This window comes from Podarcis gaigeae, assembly GCF_964106915.1.
Source record: "Podarcis gaigeae genome assembly, chromosome: 12".
Taxonomy (NCBI): domain Eukaryota; kingdom Metazoa; phylum Chordata; class Lepidosauria; order Squamata; family Lacertidae; genus Podarcis; species Podarcis gaigeae.
In genome coordinates this window covers 92,139-115,701 of record NC_139688.1, presented here as the reverse complement: position 1 = coordinate 115,701, position 23,563 = coordinate 92,139, and the positions used below count along the sequence as shown (strand labels likewise).

The 23,563-nt window shown below is 51.9% G+C and overlaps 1 protein-coding gene across 2 annotated transcripts in view; it reads right to left on the bottom strand.

The window, feature by feature from the left end:
• The window catches only part of LOC310827744 (androgen receptor-like), a 111,681-nt gene that overhangs the window by 52,933 nt on the left and 35,185 nt on the right, over positions 1–23,563 (bottom strand). For both annotated transcript variants that reach the window (XM_083704139.1, XM_083704140.1), the window contains one exon: positions 3,720–3,871. In XM_083704139.1, coding sequence (XP_083560265.1) covers positions 3,720–3,871 — 152 coding nt within the window. The remainder of the gene's footprint in view (positions 1–3,719; positions 3,872–23,563) is intronic.

The window sequence follows — 23,563 nt, the reverse complement described above, 5'->3', positions numbered from 1 at the left end:
GTGCTGGCAAATACAATAGTTTTTGATAAGGAAATTAAATGCAATCTAGGCTGCTTGACCCAATGAAAACATAGAGGTAAAAAGATAAAAGTAAAAGACCCCTGGGTGGTTAAGTCCAGTCAAAGGCGACAATGAGGTGCAGCACTCATCTCACTTTACAGGATGAGGGAGCCGGCGTGTAATGGTTCTAGGGGTTGCTCGTGTGTAAACCAACGCCACACCTGGCTGGCTTGCCTGAGTGAACCTTTTCTGTCCGGACAGCCACTCGCCCGTGGCTGTCTCAATCGCTGGCAGAATCCGTCAGTGGGCGTTTCTTGAACTTCTTCCAGCAAAGAAGCTCTTTGACGCCTAGTCTCCGCCTACTCTCCCTGCGCAGAAGGCTTCCGCGCAGGGAGGGTGTGGGCAGTGGAGGACCCTTACTCTCCCCGCTGGTCCCCGGCGAGGAGTCATGGGACCGCCTCGCCGATTCCCCCATCTGCCCCCCTTCTCCACTGGTGCTACGCTGATACCCATCCCCAGAAGATGGGCTGCCTCTCCCCATCCCGGGACGCTCTCTGGAATCCCTCTGGAGCCCGCTCTCTCCCTCTGGCCCTGATGGCAGTTCCCTGACACGGCGTTTGTCCACAGACAGCTTTCCGGGTCATACGGTCAGCATGACTAAAACGCTTCTGGAGCAATGGGACACCATGACAGAAACCAGAGCGCACGGCAACTCCATTTACCTTCCCGCCACAGCAGTCCCTATTTATCTGTGTTTTCAAACTGCTAGGCTGGCAGGAGCTGGGACAGAGCAATGGGAGCTCACCACCGTTGTAGAGTTGGAAGGGGCCTCAACCAAGTGCAACCGATGCAATGTCTTAACCACAGCTCAATAATCCCTGACAGATGGCCATTGAGACTCTGTTTCAAAATCTCAAACAAAAGAGAGTCCTTCACCTTCTGAGGGAGTCCATTTCACTGTTGAACAGCTTTTACTCTAAGAAAGTTTAGTTTAAATCTCCTTTCTTGGAATTTGAATCCATTGGTTCAGGACCTTCTCTCCAGAGCAGGAGAAAACAAACTTGCTCCATCTCCCATGTTACAGCCCTTCAGATATTTGAAGATGGCTATCATGTCACCGGAATTAAGATCGCCGGAAGAAATATCAACAACCTCAGATATGCAGATGACACAACCTTGATGGCAGAAAGTGAAGAGGAATTAAAGAACCTTTTAATGAGGGTGAAAGAGGAGAGCGCAAAATATGGTCTGAAACTCAACATCAAAAAAATGAAGATCATGGCCACTGGTCCCATCACCTCCTGGCAAATAGAAAGGGAAGAAATGGAGGCAGTGAGAGATTTTACTTTCTTGGGCTCCATGATCACTGCAGATAGTGACAGCAGTCACGAAATTAAAAGACGCCTGCTCCTTGGGAGAAAGGCGATGGCAAACTTAGACAGCATCTTAAAAGGCAGAGACATCACCTTGCCAACAAAGGTCCATATACCGTATTTTTTGCTCTATAACACGCACCTGACCATAACACGCACATCGTTTTTAGAGGAGGAAAACAAGGGAAAAAACATTCTGAATGAAACAGTGGATGTATCATTTTTGTGCTTCATGCTGTGGCCACAGACATGTGATCTGATGGTGAATTTGGGGTGACCCAATGCAAAAATCCTGAGAATCCCTGTGGATCCATGCTTTGTAACCACGTTTTTGCACCATTGCAGCCCCAGGCAACAGTGGGTGCGTGATTTTTGGGGGGCAGGCTGTAACCATGGACATGCTATGTGATCTGATGGTGAATTTGGGGTGACTGAATGCAAAGATCCTGAGGATCCATGTAGATCCATGCTTTTTAACCACGTTTTTGCACCATTGCAGCCCCAGGCAACAGTGGGTGCGTGGTTTTTGGGGGGCAGGCTGTAGCCATGGACATGCTATGTGATCTGATGGTGAATTTGGGCTGACCCATGCAAAGATCCTGAGGATCCCTGTGGATCCATGCTTTTTAACCACGTTTTTGCACCATTGCAGCCCCAGGCAACAGTGGGTGCGTGATTTTTGGGGGGCAGGCTGTAGCCATGGACATGCTATGTGATCTGATGGTGAATTTGGGCTGACCCAATGCAAAGATCCTGAGGATCCATGTGGATCCATGCTTTTTAACCACATTTTTGCACCATTGCAGCCCCAGGCAACAGTGGGTGCGTGATTTTGGGGGGGCAGGCTGTAGCCATGGACATGCTATGTGATCTGATGGTGAATTTGGGCTGACCCAATGCAAAGATACTGAGGATCCATGTGGATCCATTTTTTTAAACCACATTTTAAGTGGGGAGGGAAGGAAAAACACAGAAGGGACAAGAAGCAGGAGAGGGGTGTGCAGAGAAGCAGCTGGCTAAGAATGCAGGAGAGGGGTAGGGAGGAAAGGAAGGCAAAAGTTTTCCCTCACCTACCCACCCAAGCCAGCCAGCTCTCTCTCTCTCTCTCTCTCTCTCTCTCTCTCTCTCTCTCTCCCCCCCCCCCTCCTGCATGTTTTCACTCTGCTTGCCTGGAGGGGAGGGGCTTTCCCTGCTCTTTGTTCCGTTTGAGCAAACACAGCAAGGAAACAGAGGCAGGTGGGCAGTAAGACCCTGAGGCAGAATGCAGGAAAGCAGCCACTTCCTCTTTTCAAGTTTCCCTTCTAGGAGACGCGCGATTTGATTTTTGCCTGCTTTTTCGGCTCCAGGGACCACACCTTCGCTCTATAACACGCACAGACATTTCCCCTTCCTTTTTAGGAGAAAAAATCTGCGTGTTATAGAAGGAAAAATACGGTAGTTAAAGCCATGGTTTTCCCAGTAGTGATGTATGGAAGTGAGAGCTGGACCATCAAGAAGGCTGATGGCCGAAGAATTGATGTTTTTGAATTATGGTGCTGGAGGAGACTCTTGAGAGTCCCATGGACTGCAAGAAGATCAAACCTCTCCATTCTTAAGGAAATCAACCCTGAGTGCTCACTGGAAGGACAGATCGTGAAGTTGAGGCTCTAATACTTTGGCCACCTCATGAGAAGAGAAGACTCCTTGGAAAAGACCCTGATGTTGAGAAAGATGGAGGGCACAAGGAGAAGGGGACGACAGAGGACGAGATGGTGGGACAGGGTTCTCGAAGCTACAAACATGAGCCTGACCAAACTGCGGGAGGCGGTGGAAGACAGGAGTGCCTGGCGTACTCTGGTCCATGGGGTCACAAAGAGTTGGACACAACTAAGCGACTAAACAACAACAAATCATGTTACCTCTCCATCTTTTCTTCTCCATGATAAACATCCCTAACTCCCTTGGCCATTCCTCTTAGGGCTTGGTTTCCAGGCCCTTGGTCATATTGGACACCCTCCTCCTCTGCACATCCTGGCTTGCCAATATACTTCTTAAAGTGTGACACTGAGAAATGGACCCAAGACTCCCAGTGGGGTCTGACCAAGGCAGAATAGAGTGAAATTATTATTTTCCCTTGACATCTATTAATGCAGCAGAGAATAGCATTAGATTTTTTTGCTGTTGCATCACACCATTGACTCACGTTGTTCTTGTGGTCCTCCAATACCCCTAGATCCCTTTTGACATGTTGTGTTGTGAAGCCAGGGGTACCCCATCCTATATTTGTGCATTGGGAATGACATCTACAGCCACCTTCTTATTTGCATTCAATCACACACATCACAAACACACAAAAAGATGAATTACCGTCAGCTGCCCTCTTGAAAAAGACTTTGCAGCTCCCACAGGTGAGTGCTCCATAGTGGCACCCAGAAGCTTCATCCCCACAGATCAAGCATGTCTTCTGTGGTGGGAAGTAACAGTCACTGGGCAGAACATGGTCTCTTGCAGACTCCAGCCTTAGGAAGCAAAAAGGAGAAAAAGGCAAACCATCAGCAAATGTGGCAAATGCCTAAAAACTACTGGATATTAAAGAATATTCCAGAAATGTTTATTAGTGTGAACTTGCAAGAGAAATATCTTAAGACAATATCCCACTGGGACTTAACTCCATGTATAATATTGTGTGTCATCCTTTCAGCAGCTGTGGGGTTCCGTAACTCAAGAAACAGAGCCTTTAAGTTCTTCCATTTTTGTGCAATGGAAAATCTAGCTGCTACTAGAAACCAACTTAGCAATTCCTTCAAAGAGAATCATTTTGCAGTATCATCACATATATTTAATAATGCAAGTTGTAGTGATGCCTGAATTGCATGTTTAAATATTTGTGATATTTCTGCAAGCCCTTTCTGCAATCCCACCATAAATTGGGGGGGGGGGGAGTGCCATTAAGGGAGCAACCCGTTCAACAAAGTTGGAAAGATTGATAATTTATGTGTGAAATCTGAACTGGTGTACAATGCCATCTGTGTTTAACCTTCAAAGACCTTTCATGTATGTAAATAGAGACAGACTTGAGTGGTTTATGTGACCCAACAGGGAGTCTTCAATTCTAATGTTAAGGTCCTTTTCCGAAGTAGCTTAAAGACAGATTGTTAAATGTACTTTCTGCTGGAATAGGTCACACCTGTCCAGATGTTCAGCATGCCTGCTGTGATAAACGCACTAACAAATTTGGCTTTGCTTGGCCCTGGAAATCTTGGGAAACGAGAAGTGCAGATTTGCTCAGGCACATTACTATGTCAGTTCTCAATGGACATGCATCTCAGTTTCCTGTTTCTGCAAGTGGCTTTCCAGAAGGTCCTGGAGTGTGAGCCCATTAATATATAACACTATGTGTTCTTAGGGCAAATATTTATTTGGGAGGTTCAGGTCCACAGTGGAAGTAACTTCAAGTTGAGGCAATCTTATCTATTTTATTATTTTAACTTTTGTATGTTTAACAATATGGTTATGAATTTTTCTCAGTTTTACTGTTTCAGCTTTTCATAAACTGATTTGAGATTTTGTACAATGAAGCGGTGTATAGATTTTATGAAATAAGCAAACAAACAAATGTCTGCATGAATAACTGTTAACTGTTAACAACCTCTCCAACATTAATGGCCCTTTGTGTCCCTTCCAACTTTACATTCTAGGATTCTTTGTTTGCACTCTCCTGTCTAGGCTGATACTTGAAAATTGTACTTGGATTAAACAGCAATTTGCTCTTCAAAAGTTGGTTGCTTCATATTGATCTTTCAGTGAAAAAGAGATGCTGTTCAGGGCTTGGCACTGAGGGTTCTCAGTCTGTGTTACGTGGGACCCTCTTGAAGGCAGTTTAAAAGAGTGCTTTTGAACCCCTCCAAAGACAGATGGAAACATTTCAAAGGTAGCAGAAGCAAGGGAGTGGCAGGTCCAGACATGGAGCAAATTGGACAGAGAAGCATGAAAACACCCTCCTTAGTTTCCAAAGCACTTTCTGAGGTTCAGCCCAGTTTGCATTTCCTCAAACTTTTTTTTTAACATGTTTACCTGTCTCACGGTAATAATAATAATAATAATAATAACTCCGGACAAGCTGGGCGAGGGGGCGCATAAAGATGTTAAAAAGCATCGGGGAGAGAATCGCACCCTGAGGCACTCCACACACCAAGGAGTGGCGCGATGACAATTCCCCCCCCCCAAGCGCCACCCTCTATCCCCGACCAGAGAGAAACGAGCGCAGCCATTGAAGGACTGTGCCCTGGATCCCCACGTCAGCAAGGCGGCGGTCTAGGAGTTCGTGATCGACCATGTCAAAGGCTGCTGACAGGTCTAGAAGAATCAGCAGCCCCAACCCGCCTCGATCCAGCTGCCTGTGGAGATCATCTGTTAGGGCGACCAGAGCCGTCTCGGTCCCATGACCAGCGCGGAAGCCGGACTGGAATGGATTGAGAGCCGATGTTTCATCCAGAAACCTACCAAGCTGTTCAGCAACCGCTCTCTCAATCACCTTACCCAGGAATGGAAGATTCGAAACCGGGTGGTAATTGGATAGATCTAAAGGATCTAATGATGTTTTCTTTAAGAGTGGACGCACCACTGCCTCCTTCAGTTCCCCTGGGAATATCCCGGTGCCAAGGGACAAATTGATGATATCACCCAGGGGGGCCCGCACCTCATCTGGACACGCTCTAATCAGCCAAGACGGGCACGGGTCAAGAGGACAGGTGGTGGGCTTTCCAGCTTGGAGGAGTCTGTCCACATCGGCTGGGGATATCCAGTCAAAGTGGTCCAATACTGGACCCGAGGACAGTCGAGGGGCCTCCAGTTGCTTTATTGTATCCAAATTGGCAGGGAGGTCATGGTGGAGCAACAGGACCTTCTCCGCAAAAAAGCTCGCAAATGCCTCACAGCTGTGTGTCAAATTGTTATTTAAATTTGGCTGTCCTTCAAGGGACGTTAAAGACCTAATTATACTAAATAATTGTGCCGGGCGAGAGCTAGCGGAGGCAATGGAGGCCGAGAAGTAGGACTTCTTAGCGGCCTTCACTGCCATCTCATAGGTTTTCATAAAAACCCTATAAGATGTTCTTGAGGTTCCGTCACGGGCACCCCGCCATACTCGCTCTAGCCGTCTGAGGTCCCGCTTCATTTTCCGAAGCTCCTCGGTAAACCAGGGAGCCCGGTTTCTGCGGGGTCGCAGAGGGCGCCTAGGTGCGATCTCATCAATGGCTGCTAGGAGCTGGATATTCCAGCCCTCAACAAGCTCAGTCAATGAGTCGCCAGGGGGAGCAAGGTCCCGCAAGGCCTGACGGAATCTATCAGGATCCATCAGCCTCTGCAGGCAAGCCCAAATTGGCTCACCACCTAAGCAGGGTGGGGGTGGAAAATCAATCCTGGCTTTCAGTGCGTAGTGATCAGACCATGGCACCTTCATCGAAGGAGACATGATCACATCTATACCGGCGCCAAAGATCAAATCCAGCGTGTGGCCTGCTTGACAGGGTGGCTGCTGGTGCGCTAGGTGGCCAGTACACCAGCCAGACAGCCAAACTCACCTCGAAGCCCCACACTAGGCCAACACATTGAATGCCGGGGATCGATGGCGATGGTAGAGCCCTGAAAGAACAGTCTTCTCGAATTAATAATGCCACCCCTCCCCCCCCGGCCCACAGTCCGCAACTGGTGGAGGACGGAGAAACCCGGGGGCGCCATCTCTCGTAAGGTAACAGTTTCCCCTTCATGCACCCAGGTCTCCCTCACACAAGCCAGGTCAACCCCGTGCGAGGTGAAGAAGTCTCGCAGGGTGGCGGTTTTGTTGCCTATAGACCTGTCATTGCACAACACCAGTGACGGAGGTGAGTAATCCTTGCTCACCCTACCCTCGTCTCTCGGGATGGGGCGCAGATTGGAAGGGGTACGAGCATATCCGTATCTCGATCCCCTTCGCCTATGACATCTGCCCCCACCGCCATACCTCCCTCGCCCCACTACGGTAGCAATCCCAAGCCCCAAACCAACCTCCATTTACAAAATAGAAAAACAAATCAAACCAAAAACAATTATACCAACAAAACAAATCCCCACCCCACCCAATATCCAACCCCAAACCAAAATAAAACGGAAGAAAATAAAAATACATCAATAAAAACCACCGTTCACGGTGGTACAACAAAGTAAAAAGTAAAAACCCCTATAAAACACTTTAAAATATATAAAAACATTTTAAACATTTGCTGCGGCGACACCAGTGTCCTTAAAACTGTAGTGGTGGCGAGTGTGGGCCCCGCCCCCTAGGCCTGGTGGAGTGGGCCTACAGGAGGGAGCGGCCTTCCTCAACCCCCACGGTGCAGCAGCAGCAGCAGCAGCAGCGATGTCCCAGTGGCTCATGAGGCCTTTTAAGCTGTGTGGTGGTGAGTCAGTCTGGGCCCCGCCCCCTGGGCCAGGTGGAATCAGCCTGAGGAGGGAGCGGCCTTCCCAACTCACAGTCAATTAAATGAATGACTGCAAATTACCACAGGCTATCAGGGGAGGGGGGTCTTGTGTGAGGGAAACTGCCATTCAGGGAGTCTTGAGCAGAAGTTAAACAAGGAAAGTTTGATTTCCTCCCCAAACAAACAAACACCAACCCCGAAGTTGGTGAAACAACTTTGGGTCAGGAGACACGTTCTTTCAGGTAGAACTTATTATTTAAATTAAATATAGGGACGTCACAGGCTTAAACACAGTATGACAGTCACAGCGTCTCTCAAACTCTCTTTACGTAAAATCAGTTATTACACTTCAGTTTCCGTTATTCCTTTCTAGATCCTTATGCTTCAGGTCAACGCTTTTAACACAGTTTATTAATTTGGTTGACAAGGAAAGGGGTACTTTTCTTCACTTTTTTTTTTTAAAAAAAACAATCCCACACCTGAAGTATTCTGATTAGTATAGCAGATCCCACTCGCTGGATCATCACCTTGTCGTGGTGAGTGGGCTTGCATGTTCCTATGACCCTTGTGAGTGAAGCCATCAGAAATCTCACACTCCCAGCAGGGTCACGCAAGGCGGTAAGGTCAAAGGGAAGGAGCAAAACAAAGAATGATCCAAGAAGTCCTCCATGGCAGAACAGGCGGATGATAACAAGTGGTATGTTACAACGGCTGTGAAGATGGATGAAGGCTGCAGCAGACAGGAATCTACCGGTTTGTCATGACTACGTCATGCCATCGGAACAGAGCCCTACTGCGAAGACTGTGCGTTGGTCAGCGTGCACTGATCTACACACATAAAGCAAATTCACGCACAGGCGTCTTCCAAAAACCCAACCCAACCCCCAAAAGTCTGATGGCAATAGGCAAATGGTAATGGGGGCAGGATCATGAAATCTAGAAGCCCCTGGTCATGAACCAGCACATGGGCAGTGGATACAGATTCAGTCGTTCTGACTCAAGGAACAAGGCAGTTGAGCAGCTCGGCAGCTGTATCCATGACTGAGCAGCCCTTTTTAGGATCCACTCTGCTCACCCCAAAAAGGTGGAGGGGCTAGAAAAGGTGCCCTAAACATAGTCTTCCTCCCTTTTTCCCTGACTGGATTACCGTGCCCAGTGGGGTCACCACCTAGCGGTCATAAAAGACAAATGAACTTTGGAACATGGAATATACGGACTTTGTCAGATAACACAGACAGCGAGCGTCCTGAACACAGAACTGCCATTGTTGCAAGAGAGCTGCAAAGTTTTAACATCGATATTGCAGTGCTTCAAGAGACTCGAAGAGCAGACGAGGGACAACTGAAGGAAGAAAAAGGAGGCTACACATTCTTCTGGAAAGGTCTATCTGAACAAGAACATCAAATACATGGGGTAGGCTTCACTATCAGAAATGACCTTGTGAAGCTCTGTCAGAAGTCCCTACCTGCATTAATGAGTGACTCTCAACCCTTCGAATAAAGCTCACCAAAACCCAACAGGCTACTACTATAAGCGCTTATGCACCAACACTGGATGCTGATGAAGACATTAAAGAAAATTTTTACTCTCAGCTGGATACTGTCCTATCAGAGACGCCTAAGAAAGATAAAATTATCCTCCTGGGTGATTTTAATGCAAGAGTTGGGTGAGATTTCGATCTGTGGCCTGGGACTATTGGGAAAGAAGGAGTTGGCAACAGCAACCAGAATGGAATCTTACTTTTGACGATATGTGCAGCGCACAACCTTGTTATTACCAACACACACTTTCGACAGAAAAATTAATTTAAAACTTCATGGAGGCATTCTCGGTCAAACCACTGGCACCTCTTAGACTATGTTATTGTCTGTGCTAAAGATTGCCGTGATGTGCTCTTTACCAGAGCTATGACAAGCGCCGAAGACTGCTGGACACATCACCGATTAATACGCTCTATGATGGCTATCAAGATTATATCTCAATGTAGGCTTCAAGGAAAGAAACCAAGGCACAAAATGAACACTCAAGCCCTTCAAGATCCCATTAAGCGGGATTGCTTCCAAATGACTCTTAAGGACCATCTGCTTTCAGAATTCCCTGATGACATCGAGGAACACTGGACAAAGCTAAAAACATCCATTATTGCAGCCTGTGAACAAACTATTGGATACCAAACCAAGAAACACCAGGACTGGTTTGATGAGAATGACAGTGAGATTGAATGCATGATTGACAAGAAAAGGAAGGCCTTTCAGATGGCAAAGAGATAGAAACTGTGCCACTAAGAAAAAAACCTATGCCAATGCTAAGGCTGAGGTTCAAAGAAGAACCAGAGAACTGAAAAATACCTGGTGGATAAAAAAAAGCTCAAGAGATCCAGCACTTAGCCGACACTCATGATGCACAGAGTTTCTTTAAAGCCACAAAGACCATCTATGAGCCAATAAATCATGGCATATGCCCCCTACGCTCAGCAGACAGTATCACACTTCTAAAAGATAAAGAAGCTATTGCACTGCTCTGGAAAGAACATTACCGACATCTCCTTAATCACAACTCCCCTGTAGCTGCTGAGGTCCTCTTTCAAATTCCGCAAAAACAATTTAGAGATGAGCTTGCAGTATCTCCAAATCTGGGAGAGTAGTGTACAGCTATTAACCAAATGAAAAACATCAAAGCCAGTGGACCTGATGGGATACCTGCCAAAATCTTCAAAGTGGGCAGAATTGAACTTACACAACAACTTCACAAGCTCATCGAAAAAATCTGGGAAAGAAAAGAGATCCCAGCAGACTTTAGGGATGCCAAAATTATCAATCTCTTTAAAAAAGGTGACAGAACTGATTGTGGAAACTATCGAGGCATCTCTCTATTAGCTGCGGCTGGCAAAATTCTTGCAAGGATCTTAGCAAACCGTCTTGTAACATTATCCAAGGTGACCCTTCCTGAATCCCAAAATGGTTCTTGGCCTTCTAGGGGACCAGTGGACATGATTTTCACCCACTCAACAGCTTCAAGAAAAATGCAGAGAGCAAAACCAACCCCTGTATATGGCATTTATTGACCTGACTAAGGCTTTCGACACTGTAAATCGTAATGCCCTGTTGACTGTCCTTCTGAAAATTGGCTGCCCAGATAAATTTGTAAACATCATTCGGCTCCTCCATGATAATATGACAGCAACAATTGCAGATAACAATGGCTCTCAATGTGAAATATTCACAGTGGGATCAGGTGTTAAACAGGGTTGTGTTATTTCTCCAACTCTATTCATTGTTTTCATTGCCATGATCCTACACTTTGTCGAAGGGAAACTCCCCACCAGAGTAGAAATCATATATCAAACAGATGGAAAGCTCTTCAGTCTGAACAGGCTGAAAGCAAAGAGTAAGGTTACCGTAACTTCCGTCCTAGAGCTTCAGTATGCTGAAGACAACGTACTGTGCGCACGCTCAGAGGATGACCTCCAAACCATCCTAAATATCTTTGCAGAAGCTTACGTAAAGCTTGGCCTATCACTCAACATCAAAAAACCAAATGCTGCCCAAACAAGTACAAAATATCCCCTCTGCAGTGCCACAAATCCAACTCAATGGTGTAACGTTGGAAAATGTTGATCACTTCTCCTACCTGGGCAGTGATCTTTCTACAAGGGCCAACATTGATGCCAAAATCCATCATTGCCTGAGCTCTGTGAGTGCGGCTTTCTTCTGATTGAAGTGCAGAGTATTTGAGGACCGGGACATTCGCAGGGAAACCAAAATGCTTGTTTACAAAGCTATTGTACTACCAACCTTACTGTCTGCTTGTGAAACATGGACCACTTATAAACGCCATCTCCAACTCCTCGAAAGAGTCCATCAACGGTGTCTCTGGAAAATTTTACACATCACTTGGGAAGACAGGCGAACTAATATCAGTGTACTGGCAGAAGCAAAGATCACCAGTGTTGAAGGAATGATTATTCAATATCAACTTCGTTGGACTGGTCATGTTGTGTGGATGCCTGATGATCGTCTTCCAAAGCAACTACTCTATTCCAAACTTTAAAATGGAAAGCGTAATGCTGGTGGTCAACAAAAGAGGTTTAAAGACTGTCTCAAGGCAAATCTAAAAAAAATGTAGTATGAACACTGACAACTAGGAAACACTGGCCTGCGAGCGCTCCAGTTGGAGAACAGCCTTTACCAAAGGTGTCATAGATTTTGAAGACACTTGAACTCAGGACAAAAGGGCTAAGAAATGTACTAAGAGGAAGGCATGCTTGGCAAATCCACACCGTGTTCAACTCCCACCCGGAAACCAATGTCCCCACTGTGGAAGGACGTGTGGATCCAGAAGTGGCCTCCACAGTCACTTATGGACTCATTGTTCAAACCATGTTTATGGAAGACAATCTTACTTGGCTATGAGTGATCAACAAAGAAGAAAGAAGAAGAGTATAGCAGATGCAGGGGATCACCTCACCCCTGGTTACTGCTTTGGGCATCTTCTTTACCTAGAAGAAATCTCCCCTCCTGACTGGAAGGAGACTCAGGGCGTCTGTCTTCCCCCATCTTCTCCCTCTCCTGGCTCAGACTCAGCCCTCCAGGTCCCTTCTGCCTGGATACCTTCCCCAGACCCTCAAGCTGCTCTTCCTATCTAAGCGGTGAGGTTATTTCCTCTGCCTACAGAGAGTCTCCTCAGTGTGGTTGTTCAACTCAAATTAGAGCCAGTTCTCCCTCAGACAAAGCCTCTCCTCATCCTTATCTCCCATCTCAAATCAAGCCTGATCTCCATCCCTCTCTACAAACTTCCTCAGAAACGGTTCCTTTTATTTTCTCTCCCAAAGTGCTGGCTCTGCCCCCCCCCCCCCCGATGGCTGTCTTGCTAGCCAATCAGAGAATTCTGAGGCAGTGCACCACCAGACTCTCACATGGATGGATGGAGGATACTGTGATCATGTATGTGCAGAAACGAGCTGTCAGGGAACTGCCATCGGAGCCAGAGGCGGAGGGAAGGCTCCAGAGGGATGCCGGAGAGGGTCCCAGCAGGCAGAGAGGCAGCCCATCTGCTGGGGAAGGAAATCAGCATAACCAGTGGAGCAGGGGGGCAGATGGGGGAATCGGAGAGGAGGCTCCAGGACTCTTCACCGGAGACCAGCGGAGAGAGCATGGGTGCTCCGCTGCCCACACCCTTCCTGCGCAGAAGACTTCCGCGCAGGGAGAGTAGGAGGAGACTTGGTGTCAAAGAACTTCTTTGCTGGAAGAAGTTCAAGAAACGCCCACTGACGGATTCTGCCAGCGACTGAAACAGCCACGAAGTGAAGGGCTGTCCAGACAGAAAGGGTTCACCCAGGTAACCTAGCCAGGAGTGGCGGCAACTTACGCACGAGCAACCCCTATAACCATTACAAGAGCCTACTGTACAATGGCCAAATTTGCATTTGAAACAAAAGCAATTTATAAATATTTACTGTCAGGGGTTCAGAAGGAGAGACACAGGAGGGGGAGCAAATGGAGAGTGAGGAGGAGGAGTACGAGGGGGGCGCAGGCAGTGACAGTGGCCAGAGTTATTCCACAAGCCTCTCTAGCGAATCGGAGGACTCACAGAAGGGAGCGCCGGTGGCCAGAGCGAAGGGGACTCCAGGGGGGAAGCCCCAGGAGGAAGGGGCGAGCGGGGAGTCCCTGAGCAGCAGCTGGAAATCAGGACCAGCTTCTCCACCAGAGCGCAGTGGGGAGGGGGAGTCCCAGGAGTCGGGACCAGTGTCCTCACCACCAGAGGGAGGAGAGGAGTCAGGTTTGGCAACGCCCACATCAGGAAGCGGGGAAACGGTCAGAAGGAAAGTCACCGGCTGGGCGCGCGCGCCAAGTTCAAATGTACAGGAGCGCGGCACAGCGGGGAGCCCGGGAAGGGAGCCAGGTCCTAAAGCCCGCCGGAGGGAGGGGCAAGACTCAGGAGGCTCAGCGTCAGAGGAGTCCAGGAAGGAGGGAACCCCAGAGGGCAGAAGGACCCAGCGAAGGAAAGAACAGCGCAAGAGGTGGAGCCAGGCTAGAATCTTAAACTGGTGTGGGTGGAGCAGTGAGTCAGCGGGGACTTAGCCGGTCTAGCGTCGAGACGTGGGTCTGCGCGCCCAGAGCTTGGAAATGGAAACTAAACTTTAATAAAGACTTTTGTATATAACATCCACTGGGCGTTGGTCCTCTGTGAGCTGGAGAAGTGCCAGTTCGACAAGACGGAGGTGGACTTCCTGGGCTACAAACTGTCCGACAGGGGACTCGCCATGGACAGTACCAAGGTACGGGCAGTGCTGGACTGGAAGAGCCCACGCAATCGAAAGGAAGTCCAGAGGTTTGTCGGCTTTGCCAACTTTTATCGCAAGTTCATCAAAGGTTTCGCCATGCAGACAGCGGCCATCACTGACACCCTCAGTTCCAAGAAGAAGAAGTTCATCTGGACGGAGCAGGCAGAGCAGTCCTTTCAGAAGCTCAAGCACCTCTTCGCGTCCGAGGAACACCTGCTACACGTGAACCCCAGCAGGCCCATGAGAGTGGAGACGGACGCGTCAGACAGGGCCGTGGGGGCCGTCCTGTTGCAGCAAGACCACCAGGGGGACTGGAGGCCGTGCGCTTTCTACTCCAGGAAACTCAGCAAGTCGGAGCAGAACTACACCATCTGGGACAGGGAGTTACTGGCCATACATGCAGCCTTCAAGGCGTGGCGGCATTTCCTCGTCGGGGCCAAACACACGGTGCAGGTCCGTACGGACCATAAGAACTTGGAGTACTGGCGCACGGCGAGGTTCCTGAACCAGAGACACATCCGCTGGGCGGAGTTCTTTGCAGATTTCGACTTCAGAATAGAATACATCCCTGGAAACAACAACATCATGGCGGACGCGCTGTCCAGGAAACCGCAGTATCTCGAAGAAGAGGCGGCGGCGGCCAAGCATATTTTCGCACCCAAGGCGTGGGCATGCGCGTCAGCCACGGTGGACCTGGACACGGTGCGTCGCGCGCTGCAGACGGACTCCTTCGCGCGAGCCAAGATGGAGGAGGTGCGTAGCGGCACGGCGAGGGACGACGACTTCCAAATACGCGACGGCCTGCTCATCCGCAAAGGAGCCCTCTACGTGCCGGGAGACAACCTCCGCGCGAGGGTCCTGCAACAGCTGCACGACGCGCCCAGCGCGGGACACTTCGGCAAGGAGAAGACGGTGGACCTAGTGGCCAGGGACTTTTGGTGGCCCAAGATGAGGGGGGATGTCGCGGAATACGTCAGGAGGTGCGACACCTGCCAAAGGGCCAAACCAGTGCACCAGCCGCCAGCGGGCCTCTTGGAACCGCTACAGACACCCGCAGACTAACGGACAGGCGGAGAGAGTCAACGCCATCATGCAGCAGTACCTGAGATGCTACGCGAACCAGCAGCCCTCGACCTGGGTGGACTACCTACCGCTAGCCGAGTTTGCCTACAACAACACGAAACACGTGTCCACGGGGGTGACACCGTTTTTCGCCAACAATGAGCGGCATCCCAGAACCTTCCCGGGGTTAGAGAAAGTGAGGGAGGGGGAGCCGCAGGGAGCAGAGGCCGTGGCAGCGGAGTTGCAGGAGATCCACGAGCAGCTCAGGAGGCAGTTAGAGATGGCGAAACAGGCTTACAAAGTGCAGGCAGACCGACACAGGAGGGTTGGGGAAGACATCCGGGTAGGAGACTGGGTCTGGTTAGCAGCCCAGGCAGTTCCGGCCAGATCGTTGGCCAAGAAGAAGCTCGGGCACAAGCAGCTAGGGCCTTACCAAGTAGAGGCGCAGATCAACCCAGTGGCCTTCCGGTTAACACTCCCGGAGGGGTCCAGAATGCACCCGGTCTTTCATAGATCAGTGCTCACACCCTACAAAGAGCCCCACAGGTTTCAGGCACCAGGGACAGTGCCAGACCCGCTCAGGGAAGCGCCCAAAAAGGGGGGTCGCCGAGAAGGGGGCCACTCAACGAAGCCACAGAGATTTTGGACTCAAGGTGGGGGGAGGACGGGATTGAATATCTTCTCGCCACAGAGGACACCCCGGCCAGCGCCAACAGGTGGGTGCCGGATTACGCATTGGAGGAGCAGTTGCTCAAGGAAGAATTCCATACACTTTTCCCGCACAAGCCTATGCCGGCGGGCTTTTCCGATGATTGTCTGTTCACACCCACACTCTCGGCCAGCACTTTCCGGGGTTTCTCGTCAGCGGAGGACTCGGCTCCGGGAGGCAGCTCCCCAGAGGGCTCGCTCTCAGGTTTTGGCACGGGGGGATCTTATTGGTGGGAGGACCAACCCGAAGTGGGATGGCGCAGAGACATGCCGGAGGGACCCTGGGAAGTGGCGACACCTCAGGCGACAGGGGGAGAAGGGGTCGTGAGTGATGTGGGGGCGGCCTCAGATTTCGAACACACCGCCCAGGAGATGGAAGCGGAGGGAATCGCAGTCGACGAGCCCATGGAGGACTTTCCGGACTTATCACGATGGCTGCACGCCTCGGGGGACGAACTGTATCCTGAACTCACCCCGACAACTCTAGAGCGCCCGGAACCCGCACCTGAAGAGGGGGAGGGGGGAAGGGGGGGCTTCGAGGGGGGGATGGATGTCAGGGGTTCAGAAGGAGAGACACAGGAGGGGGAGCAAATGGAGAGTGAGGAGGAGGAGTACGAGGGGGGCGCAGGCAGTGACAGTGGCCAGAGTTATTCCACAAGCCTCTCTAGCGAATCGGAGGACTCACAGAAGGGAGCGCCGGTGGCCAGAGCGAAGGGGGCTCCAGGGGGGAAGCCCCAGGAGGAAGGGGCCAGCGGGGAGTCCCTGAGCAGCAGTTGGAGGTCAGGACCAGCGTCTCCACCAGAGCGCAGTGGGGAGGGGGAGTCCCAGGAGTCGGGAACAGAGGGAGGCGAGGAGTCAGGTTTGGCAACACCCACATCAGGAAGCGGGGAAACGGTCAGAAGGAAAGTCACCGGCTGGGCGCGCGCACCAAGTTCAAATGTACAGGAGCGCGGCACAGCGGGGAGCCCGGGAAGGGAGCCAGGTCCTAAAGCCCGCCGGAGGGAGGGGCAAAACTCAGGAGGCTCCGCGTCAGAGGAGTCCAGGAAGGAGGGAACCCCAGAGGGCAGAAGGACCCAACGCAGGAAAGAGCAGCGCAAGAGGTGGAGCCGGGCTAGAATCTTAAACTGGTGTGGGTGGAGCAGTGAGTCAGAGGGGACTTAGCCGGTCTAGCGTTAAGACGTGGGCCTGCGCGCCCAGAGCTTGGAAATGGAAACTAAACTTCAATAAAGACTTTTGTATATAATATCCACTGGGCGTTGGTCCTCTGTGAGCTGGGACCTAGCGGCAGTCCTGACAGTAAGTCCCCTCTCTATTTTCACCAATTTTGCAACCTCGTGGAGTGCGGGAAAGCAGCGAGGGGTGAAGATTGGTGCTTCGCGAGCTCACGAAAAACAGGGAAATGACTACCGAAGAGAGGATAGCGAGTTTGCAAAACGCAGTGACGCAGTTGACTGCAGAAATTGCGGCTTCCAGAAAGAAAGAACAGGAAGCAGCTGCTGCCTGCCAGGATCTGCGAACCAGGTTAGAAGTGCTAAGTACACAGAGGCTACCAGCCACCAGACCAGAAGGGATTGGGCTGGGAAACAGAGGAGGGAGCCTGGTATCTCACTTCAATGGGGACCTGCAGGAGTATCCTAACTTCAGAGCAGATGTCATTTATGCATTGCAGCTGCTTGACAAAGACTTTAAAAATGAGGAAGAAAGAGTGGGATTTATTATTTCGCATTTACGGGGGGAGGCAAAATCGTGGCTGCGCAATCTATGGAGAGACAAGGATCCAGCCCTCCAAAATGCGACTGCCTTCATTAAAGTGATGGATGCGTGTTTTTTATCTGAGATTGATGTGGATATCGCTAGGAGGGAGATTCACGGACTAAGACAAGGTAAAGCCACTGTGAGGCAATATCATTCACGTTTTTTCGGATTGGTGAATGTACTAGCCTGGGAGAAAGAATCGCCTGCCGTCAGAGACCTGTTCTGGGAGGGGTTGAGCGGAGCTGTGAAAGACGAGATCGCAAGGGGGGGAAGACCCCAAACCACCAAGGAAGTGGTGGAACGGGCACTCTCCATTGGGGTTCGGTTGGAAGGACGCCCTTGGGGCAGGGAGGAAGGGCATTTGGGACGCACGCCAGCGAGAGGACTGCCTCCCTTCCCCAAGGAGGCGGCGCGCGCTCGATCCATGCCTCCGCTGGGAGGGGGAGAGGAGCCGATGGAGATAGGTGGTGCTAAGGCTCACTCCACAGTCGGAGCCCTAACTCCGGGAGCAGTCAAGATGAAGCCTCCTAGAGGAACCAGGAAGTGCTACATCTGCGACAGTGCTCAGCATATGGCAAAAGAGTGTCCCCAGCGGTTTCACAAGCATACTGCAGCCGCAGCGACAGTAACAGACGCAATTCAGCAGAGGGAGTCGCAGCAGGAAAACTCCACTGTCTGGCTGGAGATGGCGTCTCTGGGGACCAGCCAGACAAGTCAGTGAAGCAATCCCCAGGGATCTTACAGCCCACCGACCCCCTCCCACCCAAACCAGTAGTGCAGCTCACCGCATCCCTTCAGCTCCCCAATGGGCTACTTGTGGAAATTCCCATCACCATCGACTCGGGGAGCAATGCAGATTTTATAGACATGCAGTTCCTCCAGCAACATGGCATAGCCCTTCTGCCAGCGGCGGTACCTCTGAAAGTCGTCACAGTGGACGGCAGGGAGCTACTGGGAGGGCAAGTGCTACAGCAGACGCCGCCAATGGTGATGCGCATTGGAAACCACCGTGAGGTCATCAGCTTCAACGTCACCCGCCTGTCAGACACGCCCATAGCGTTGGGAATGAGTTGGCTGGATAGGCACAACCCGGCATTAGCTTGGTACCAGCGGCAACTGACCTTCGGCTCCTCTTACTGCGCAGAACACTGCATCCTGGCGGACTTGGAAGATGAGGGGCACGAGGATGGACCACAGCTGAACTTGGGCATGTTGCAAGCGGTGCCTAACAAATACAAGGAGTTTTTGGAGGTCTTCTGCGAGAAAGAGGCGGATAAGCTGCCACCCCACAGACCCTACGACTGCAAGATCGACCTCCTGCCCGGGGCGACGCTCCCGACGGGGAAACTGTACTCCATGTCTGAGGATGAATTGCAAGAGCTCAGGGAGTTCATAGATCACAACCTGAAGCGGGGATTCATCCGGGAGTCCAAGGCGGCAGGAGGCAGTCCAGTGTTCTTTGTAAAGAAGCGGGACACGCCCCAAAAGAGGCTGGTCGTTGATTTCCGCTTCTTGAACCTCAAGACCAAGCCCTCAGCCTTCCCTATGCCCAAGATCGATGACCTGCTGGCGACGGTGAGGAAGGGTCGCATCTTTACCAAGTTGGATCTGCGCGGAGCGTACAATCTCATTCGCGTACGGGAAGGCGACGAGTGGAAAACAACCATGTTTACGCCGCTGGGCACTTATGAATACAGAGTTATGCCTTTTGGATTAAAAAATGGTTCCCACTGCTTTCAAGCCTTCATGCATCATGTCTTGGCGGGTCTCCTCTACAAGAAGTGCGTCTGCTTCCTGGATGACATCCTGATCTTCTCGGAATCGCCGGAGGCTCACGAGAGAGATGTTAGGGAAGTTCTGCAGAGGCTGCGGGAGCACAGGCTGTACGCCAAGCTGGAGAAGTGCCAGTTCGACAAGACGGAGGTGGATTTCTTGGGCTACAAACTGTCCGACAAGGGACTGGCTATGGACGGTGCCAAGGTACGTGCAGTACTGGATTGGAAGAGCCCACGCAATAGGAAGGAAGTACAGAGGTTTGTCGGTTTTGCCAACTTTTATCGCAAGTTCATCAAGGGTTTCGCCATGCAGACAGCGGCCATCACCGACACCCTCAGTTCCAAGAAGAAGAGGTTCATCTGGACGGAGCAGGCAGAGCAGTCCTTTCAGAAGCTCAAGCAGCTCTTCGCTTCCAAAGAGAACCTACTGCACGTAAATCCCAGCAGGCCCATGAGAGTGGAGACGGACGCCTCAGACAGGGCCGTGGGAGCCGTTCTGTTGCAGCAAGACCACCAGGGGGACTGGAAGCCGTGCGCTTTCTACTCCAGAAAACTCAGCAAAGCGGAGCAGAACTACACCATTTGGGACAGGGAGCTGCTGGCCATACATGCAGCCTTCAAGGCGTGGCGGCACTTCCTCGTCGGAGCCAAGCACACGGTGCAGGTCCGCACAGACCATAAGAACTTGGAGTACTGGCGCACGGCGAGGTTCCTGAACCAGCGACACATCTGCTGGGCGGAGTTCTTTGCAGATTTCGACTTCAGAATTGAGTACATCCCAGGAAACAGCAACGTCTTGGCGGACGCGCTGTCCAGAAAACCGCAGTATCTGGAGGCAGAGGCACCGGCGGCGGCCAAGCACATTTTCACACCACAGGCGTGGGCATGCGCGTCAGCCACGGTGGACCTGGACGCGGTGCGCCGCGCGCTGCAAACGGACTCGTTCGCCCGAGCCAAGATGGAGGAGGTGTGCAGTGGCAAGGCGAGGGGCGACGAATTCCAAGTGCGCGACGGCCTGCTCCTACGCAAGGGAGTCCTCTACGTACCAGGAGACAGCCTCCGCGCGAAGGTCCTGCAACAGCTGCACGACGCGCCCAGCGCGGGGCACTTCGGCAAGGAGAAGACGGTGGACTTAGTAGCCAGAGACTTTTGGTGGCCTAAGATGCGGGGGGATGTCGTGGACTATGTCAATAGGTGCGACACCTGCCAAAGGGCTAAGCCTGTGCACCAGCCGCCGGCGGGCCTGTTGGAACCGCTACAGACACCGTTCGTACCGTGGGAGAGGGTGGCCCTGGACTTTGTCACAGATCTACCCAGCTCAAGGGGCAAGACGGCAGTGCTCGTGGTAGTGGACCTGTTCACCAAGATGGCCCACTTCATTCCGTGCGCGAAGGTGGCCACGGCCGAGCAGACCGCTAAGATGTTCATAGACCACGTGTTCAAGGTGCACGGCCTACCACGGTCTATTTTGTCCGACCGGGGGCGCCAGTTCATCTCCAACTTCTGGCAAAAGCTGATGGGATTCCTGAACGTCAAGGTCAGCCTGGCGTCGGCGAGACACCCGCAAACTAACGGGCAGGCGGAAAGGGTCAACGCCATCATGCAGCAGTACCTGAGATGCTACGCGAACCAGCAGCCATCGACCTGGGTGGACTATCTCCCGTTGGCCGAGTTTGCCTACAACAACACGAAGCACGGGTCCACGGGGGTGACCCCATTTTTCGCCAACTACGGGAGGCATCCCAGAACCTTCCCGGGTCTGGACACAGTGCGGGAGGGGGAGCCACAGGGAGCAGAGGAAGTGGCAGCGGAGTTGCAGGAGATCCACGAGCAGCTCAGGAGGCAGTTAGAGTTGGCAAAACAGGCTTACAAAGTGCAGGCAGATCGACACAGGATGGTTGGGGAGGACATCCAGGTGGGAGACTGGGTCTGGTTGGCAGCACAAGCAGTTCCAGCCAGATCGTTAGCCAAGAAGAAACTAGGGCACAAGCAGCTAGGGCCTTACCAAGTAGAGGCGCAGATCAACCCAGTGGCCTTCCGGTTGACACTCCCGGAGGGTTCCAGAATGCACCCGGTCTTTCATAGATCAGTGCTCACGCCCTACAGAGAGCCCCACAGGTTTCAAGCACCGGGGAAGGCGCCAGACCCGCTCAGAGAAGCGCCCAAAAAAGGGGGGTCGCCGAAAGGGGAGCCACTTAATGAAGCCACTGAGATTTTAGACTCAAGGTGGGGGGAGGACGGGATTGAATATCTTCTCGCCACAGAGGACACCCCGGCCAGCGCCAACAGGTGGGTGCCGGATTACGCAGTGGAAGAGCAGTTGCTCAAGGAAGAATTCCACACACTTTTCCCGCACAAGCCTATGCCGGCGGGCTTTTTCGAGGATTGTTTGTTCACACCCACACTCTCGGCCAGCACTTTCCGGGGTTTCTCGTCAGCTGAGGACTCGGCTCCGGGAGGCAGCTCTCCGGAGGGATCACTTTCAGGTTTTGGCACGGGGGGATCTTATTGGTGGGAGGACCAACCCGAAGTGGGCTGGCGCAGAGACATGCCGAAGGGGCCCTGGGAGGTGGACCCCCATCAAGCAACAGGGGGAGGAGGGCTCTTGGGTGATTTGGGGTCGAGCGCAGATTTCGAGCACACCGCGCAGGAGATGGAAGCGGAGGAGGTCGTCGTCGACGAGCCCATGGGGGACTTCCCGGACTTATCTCGATGGTTGCAAGCCTCAGGGGACGAGCTGTATCCTGGACTCACCCCTACAACAATGGAGCACCCGGAACCCGCACCGGAAGAGGGGGAGGGGGGAAGGGGGGGCTTCGAGGGGGGGATGGATGTCAGGGGTTCAGAAGGAGAGACACAGGAGGGGGAGCAAATGGAGAGTGAGGAGGAGGAGTACGAGGGGGGCGCAGGCAGTGACAGTGGCCAGAGTTATTCCACAAGCCTCTCTAGCGAATCGGAGGACTCACAGAAGGGAGCGCCGGTGGCCAGAGCAAGGGAGATTCCAAGGGAGAAACCTCAAGAGGGAGGGGCCAGCGGGGAGTCCCTGAACAGCAGCTGGAGATCAGGGCCAGCGTCTCCACCAGAGCGCAGTGGGGAGGGGGAGTCCCAGGAGTCGGGACCAGTGTCCTCACCACCAGAGGGAGGAGAGGAGTCAGGTTTGGCAACACCCACATCAGGAAGCGGGGAAACGGTCAGAAGGAAAGTCACCGGCTGGGCGCGCGCGCCAAGTTCAAATGTACAGGGGCGCGGCACAGCGGGGAGCCCGGGAAGGGAGCCAGGTCCTAAAGCCCGCCGGAGGGAGGGGCAAGACTCAGGAGGCTCCGCGTCAGAGGAGTCCAGGAAGGAGGGAACCCCAGAGGGCAGAAGGACCCAGCGCAGGAAAGAGCAGCGCAAGAGGTGGAGCCAGGCTAGAATCTTAAACTGGTGTGGGTGGAGCAGTGAGTCAGAGGGGACTTAGCCGGTCTAGCGTTAAGACGTGGGCCTGCGCGCCCAGAGCTTGGAAATGGAAACTAAACTTCAATAAAGACTTTTGTATATAATATCCACTGGGCGTTGGTCCTCTGTGAGCTGGGACCTAGCGGCAGTCCTGACAACATCAAATTCCCAAACTCAACCAAACATCCATCCCACCCCCACCCCCCACAAAAAAATTCAAAAGGGAAAAAAAGAGATTTTAAAAACATTTTAAAAAGAACACTGTACCACTCCGAGTCCTCCTGGCCAGCAACAGCAGCAGCAGCAACTGTCCTTATGAGGCTTGTCAGGCCCCACCCTGGGCCAAGTGGTGAGTGGCAGGAGCGGGGCCCTCAGGCACTCATGCAGGGGAGTCCTCCTGGGCAGCAAGATTAGCTGCAGTTCTCACTCAGGGCCACCAGTATGCAAATGAAGGATTGAGAACTGTCGCTCACTGATTGGTTAGCTAGTTGGGAGTTGTTACTGTTACAAGTTACTTAGTATTATATAAAGCAGCCAGCTAGGCTGCAGTCAGTCTGACTCCAGGAGCAATTCTAACTGCTGTAATAAAGAGTTGTGAATCTAACAGAGCTGTGTCCTTCATCCATCATTCTCACTATTTAACAAACGGTGTCTCCGAAGAATTTTTCACATCACCTGGGAAGACAGATGAACTAATGCCAGTGTATTGGAAGAAGGAAAGATCACTTGTATGGA